We start from the raw sequence: 6,000 nt of genomic DNA, 5'->3' as shown, positions 1-6,000 counted from the left end.
ATTTCCTTTATTAGAAAAAGCTCATTCTCACATTAATATAAATATACTATATTCTCTCTCCACTTAACACACAAAACAACATCACCTAAAATTTCGTGTCAATTTCCAAGTGTGTCATCTATTATGGGATGGAGGGAGTATTAGTTTTGCAATGAAATATGAGTAGGATAAAGTTAGTGGAATGTGAGGTCCATTACCAAAAATGATAAAAGGTAAATGAGACTTGTATTGGTGGATGGACGAAAATGACAAAATGAGACACTTATTGGTGGACGGAGTCGGGGTTATTATAAAAGGTAAATCAACGATAAAATAATTTTATTGAAATAAAAGTAATTCAAATCGAACTCTAAATTCAATATACAAAACCAAATAAAGAGTCCTCTTCTCTAAATCAAATTGAAAAACTACCTTCTCAAATTTTAATTCACTAAATTCAAAATATCAAACTCTCTTCAATATTTTGTTAACTATTTACAGATACCTCAAATCCCCCATAAGAAAAATACTACTAGTAGTAGTATGAAGATTTGAGTGGATTAGATTACAATTTCGAAAGTGTATGGACAAAATTTCAAATTGCGCACACGAAAATTAATTACTACTACCCCACGAAATAGTATATCGACATCCGAAATTTTTATTTGTCATGAAATTCGTTAAACATCACATACAGAAGAAAATGTACATGTCCTGTTCCAATTATATATGCCCAATTTCGCCAAACATCGTTAATCTAAATAAATAAATTTTAAGGGTAAGAAAATTATTCCTTTTTTTAAGTGAGATATGTAAATTATAAAGTCCTCAGGTAGCAGATTGTATAATTTAATAAGTAATTAATAATTTCGGGAATATGATTTTTTAGAGTTAAAGAAACGTTAAATATCGAGAAATTATTAATTTATTAATAAAAAGAGTGTTTTCGATTCGTGTGTATATTAATGTGGGTCGCAAAAAAGGATGAGCCCAAACATTCAGTGCCTGTAACGGCCCTAATTAGTTGGCCCAATAAAATTAAAATGGGCCATGCGGTACATTGGGCCTAATTAAGCGTTGTTAGAGTTGAAATGCCTTGTAATTTTAAATTGCAATGGGCTTTCTCAGACAGATTTCCATTTTAATATCTACTCTCAGTTTCCATTTTAATTATTCTCTCTTCACTAAAATATCACTAAAATAAAAAAAATATTCACTACTACCTTTTTTTGTAGTATTAATACACTTCATCTGTCCAATGAAAATAGACAGTCGTACCATTTTAGTTCATCCTATAAAAATACTCTATTTCTACTTTTTGTATAAAAAAAAATTTCCAATAGAAATAAAAAATATTCTTAACTAACAATACTTCAATCATTTTTTCTTTTTATTTATCTCATACTTTACCAATTATAAATAAAAACTCGAATCATCTCAAAATATATGTTTTCATGGGACAGGAATACCAGCCCACATAAGGGCACATGTAATGAACACCATAATATGGACCAAAAAACATAGATATATTTAGTTTTGAGAGAGAGAGAGAGATAATCACATGTCTCCAATGGCAGAAAAAAATTTCACAAGTTTCTCAAGATACAAAAGCTGTCCATCCCATTCAATTATGGGGTTGACATATTTTTGCAGCCACAACCATAATAACTTTAATACAAGTTGCTCACCTACTTTCTATCCATACTTCCAAACTTCATCTTCTCTCTTCCTTTCTCTCTCATCTCTCATTCACACACACTCTATGTAATTCATGGATGGTCACACTTCATCTTTGAAAGGCAATTAATTCATAGATGTAAAGCTGATGATAAAGGAAATTAAACACACACACTTACTCATACATATAGCTTATAATGTTAAGGAGATTTAATATATTGTACATATATCCATGGCTCTATGCAACATTTATATATGTCATAAATGAAAAGATAAGGATGTGTTTCTTTTTCTTTAAATTCATGGGTTTCTCGTATCGATAGCTAGATAAGAAAATAAAGCCAATGCAGGCTGCATTATTATTTTGTTAGATATATGTCAATCTAATTAATGCCTATGACAAGTACAATTGTCAATGGATATTGTTTTGAGGTAGCAATTTTATAGTGCCCAAAATGGAGCTGCCATCAATTCAAGATTCACACTCCCGCCTACTTATAATTTAAGAAAATTTATGTTTTGCGAAAAGCACCACTAATAAATTTTGAATTAAAAATTAAAGACTGCTTTTTATAATGTGCATTTTGAGACTAGATATTCCTGTGCTATGTTGTGTGTCCAACCAACTGCAGTTGCAGATAGAGAAAATAATAGAAGAGAAGTGATTTATATAGTTATAATTGGTTAGACACACCATTTAACAACATATTATATTCGGACTACTGAATTTTTACTCCTCAAGTAAATAAAATTTAGTGGTCCGGATATATTTTCATTGAATTTTTATTTCTATTTCTATTTAGGATAATACCGGATAGAATCTTGAAGATGAAAAGTCTAGATTGACATATATATTGGAAAAAAATGAAAATACCAAAATGACATATACTTTGAATAGGAGAGGGTATAGGTCATCAAAGAAAAACTTATAAATTAAAAAGAAAATTGGAAATTAGGGTACATCTTCTCCTATTCAAAGCACTACTACTATGTCATCAAAGAATAAATTAAAAAAATATACCCAAATGAAAAATAAACAATAATGGTCAAGATTTGGAATACAATCGATGAGAGATCAAACCTTTATGCATTGAAAATTAAATGAAACTTCCAACCCCGTAAAAGCAAAGAACATCAAATGTGGAAATTAACACACACATGCACACACTCTATAATTAGAATGTGTGTAGACTACATTACTTTTTTTCACAACTTTCGATTCTAATTATTAAGAAACCAATTAACACTATCCAATTGCAGCTTAACTGCATCAAATTTAATTCCTCTTATAGATTGTAAAATCAAAGTGAATATATAAGAATAAGTCCAATTAAGAGATAAGCCACTCAAAATGTCGACACCACCAAAAACCAGCATAAATAACGCACCAAACAAATCGACTACTATAACTATTCAAACAATTATGCACAAATATAGAAAATTAAATTCCTCCCAACTTGCATGAAGAAAAACCGTTTCGTGTTTCAATTCTAGCCACTAATTAATCAAATATCCCCAAAATAATCAAACATTACATATGATTAATTAATTATATCTTAATTATTTAAAAACAAATACACATCTAACCACCACCACCGCCGCCGCATCATTATTCCCTACCTCAAAATCAATCCAATCCAATTCCAATTCAATCGCCGCCGCCATGCATCGATGCGATCGCCACCACTCCGAGCTTCTGGAGATTGAGTCTCACGACGGTATCAGTGAACATCTTCGTGTCCTCGCCGGTATTCCCCTCCGGAATGTCGACGATGTACGATTCGATGACGATCGTGTAGGTTTTGCCGCCGCGGGTGAATTCGTTGACGGAGGTGACGGATCGGTAGTTGTTGAGGCGGTGCTCGCCGCCGACGACGCGGAAGCTGATGATGTGGCGGCTGTCGTCGAGGATCTCGAGGCGCTCGGTGGAGGTGGAGGCGGGGAGGCCGGAGACGACGGTGACCTCGCGGATGCTGCCGACGCCGCCGTCGCCGGTGAGGCGGCAGCTCTTGATGAAGTGCTTGTAGCGCTGGGGATTGTCGAATCGGCGCACCAGAGGCCACACCACCTCCGCCGGAGCGTCGATCCGCTGCGTGATCAGAGAGGTGCATGTGTTGGGCAATGCGTCGAACGTGTGGTAGGTGCGGATCACGTGCTCCAGCTGCGCGAATTCCTCCGCGGTTAGGCCCTGCGGAATCCCGCCCTTGTCGTCCATGGATGAATTGAAGAAGGTAGAGAGAGAGAGAGAGAGAGAGAGAGAGAGAGAGAGAGAGTGAGGGAAAGGGTTTCACGAAATTTGTTTGATTTCAGAGAAAGGAGGTTTTAATTTGTGTGTTTGTGTGTATATATATGAGGAGGTTTTGTGGAGAAGGAGGTTTGATGAGCTGGAAATTAATTTTAATTTATTGAAATTAGGGATTTATCCTCCAATGGGGAATTTTCAAATTCAATTCTTAAATTAATTGCTATAAAATCAAAAAGTTGGCAAATGTTATATTTTGAGTTAATTGTCTATAAAATCAAGAACTTTGCAAATATTATGTTTGAGTTATTTGTCCATAAAATCATGAAGTTTGCAAATATTATGTTTTGAGTTAATTGCCTTTAAATTCTAATTTGTTCCACATTTTCAAAATTTAAATACTAATAAATCACCATGATTCAAAAAAATTTAGATTGTCCTATGATAACTTTTCCGAATACTAATTAATTCGATGCTAAATTGGTTCACACGCCTGATATTTTGGTGTTATCAATGTATAATGACATAAATTAGTATAAATGTGACGCTGTGGATGACTAACCAATGTAGTTTCAAGCTTAAGAAATTGAAAATGGAGTAATATATAGCACAAATTTGATCTAATGGGACAATGGAGAATTTTGAAAATTTTTGATTTTTTATTTAAATTTTGAAAAATGCAATATATAAATAAAAATTCGATCAAATTTCAAATTTTATAGGTAATTAACCCCGGGGTTTTGACATTGAATGAACATAAAGTACTACTAGTAGCTAGAGAGATGGGGTGGAATTTAATTTATTGGGATTATTTAGGTTTGATTGTTTAGGTTAAACAGAATTGGAAGGACATATTTGCCCTTGGTGTTTGTGACATAATAAAAATAATTTGTCAGTTGTCAGGGATATTTATATATTAAATTGAGAAAACACAATGGGTGCATCTGGTTTGTAATGACTAACTGGAAAGCAATTAATAATATATATTTGCATATACTCGCATACATTAAGTATGTCCATTCATATAATTAAGTAATGTTTTACTTTTATATGTAGTGGTAGAACTTAAGAAAAATGTATGGGATTTTATTTTATGGCGGTTATCTTAGTTTTTGCTAAAAAGACAAGCTAAACTTAACTTTAGGGCTATGTCTTTCCATTTTTAGCAAAAATAGAAACTGAACAAAAGAAGTTAGATTGGATTAATATATTATGGAAAGCTATATATATATATTCATTGGGGAAACAGCTGTGGGATTCATTATTTTATTTATATTAGGGTCCAGGGACTAATGACTATATATTTTTTAAATAATATTTAGACACTTTTTTCTAGAATTGTTGTTTCATTCTTTCAATGAAAGCAATTTCTCTCATTTGCGCAAAACAATGGACCAATTAAGAAAAAGTAGAGTTTCGATCATTGTAGACGAATAATCGATTAAAGCAATGTACGATTCATGATTGGTTTTAGCACTCTGAATAGAAGAAATGAAATTAAATGAAAATAAATTGGGTGACATTCGTATATCTATGGCCACTATTTTTAATTAATCGATTTTGTTATCTCCCAATATTGTCTCTTTTCTATGGCTTAATAGCATCTCCAACTGTAATAGGCCAGTCATAGGCTAGCCACAAACTCCTCCTGCTATATCATCAGCACTAAAAACTTCTCCTTCCACATCATCAGGACAAACAACTGGACAAACAATAGGTTAGCAATAGGCTAGCCACAATAAACAAAATTATAAAAAACAAATAATTAATAATCACACAAATACAGAATTAAATTTACGACACAGATACGGGAAAATTCAATAATAATAGTAAAATTAAAAAAAGTACATTAATTAAAAAAAATTACATTAATTTTAAAATAACCCCTCTTCCTCACACGAGCCCCCGCCTCACTCCTCGTGGCCGTCGCCGCCGTCGCCGCCGCTATCCGGGACCCCCAAATCTGCGGCATCTGAGCCCGCGTCTGAGCCCCCAACTGTGCTAAGGCGGCGTACTCTCAAGCATTGAGTGAAGAAACCTCTTCTCCACGGGGTCAGTTGCTGCCCTCCATTCAGCTAAGATCTTGTGCATTTGTGCCCGCG

The 6,000-nt window shown here is 33.6% G+C and overlaps 1 protein-coding gene across 1 annotated transcript; it reads right to left on the bottom strand.

Annotated features, from left to right (window-relative positions):
- Window positions 1–3,131: 3,131 nt before the first annotated feature.
- Window positions 3,132–3,964, bottom strand: LOC121778451 (abscisic acid receptor PYL2-like). The gene has a single exon (XM_042175807.1). It carries the CDS (start codon window positions 3,869–3,871, stop codon window positions 3,305–3,307), a length of 567 nt encoding a protein of 188 aa, XP_042031741.1. The 5' UTR covers window positions 3,872–3,964; the 3' UTR covers window positions 3,132–3,304.
- Window positions 3,965–6,000: the final 2,036 nt, after the last annotated feature.

The sequence above is a fragment of the Salvia splendens genome, chromosome 19, assembly GCF_004379255.2.
Source record: "Salvia splendens isolate huo1 chromosome 19, SspV2, whole genome shotgun sequence".
Lineage (NCBI taxonomy): Eukaryota > Viridiplantae > Streptophyta > Magnoliopsida > Lamiales > Lamiaceae > Salvia > Salvia splendens.
This window is presented reverse-complemented; position numbering and strand designations above follow the sequence as displayed.

What these genes read in the sequence shown, in the direction of transcription:
- LOC121778451 (XM_042175807.1), bottom strand. Translation starts at nt 3,871, where the DNA reads ATGGACGACAAGGGCGGGATTCCGCAGGGCCTAACCGCGGAGGAATTC.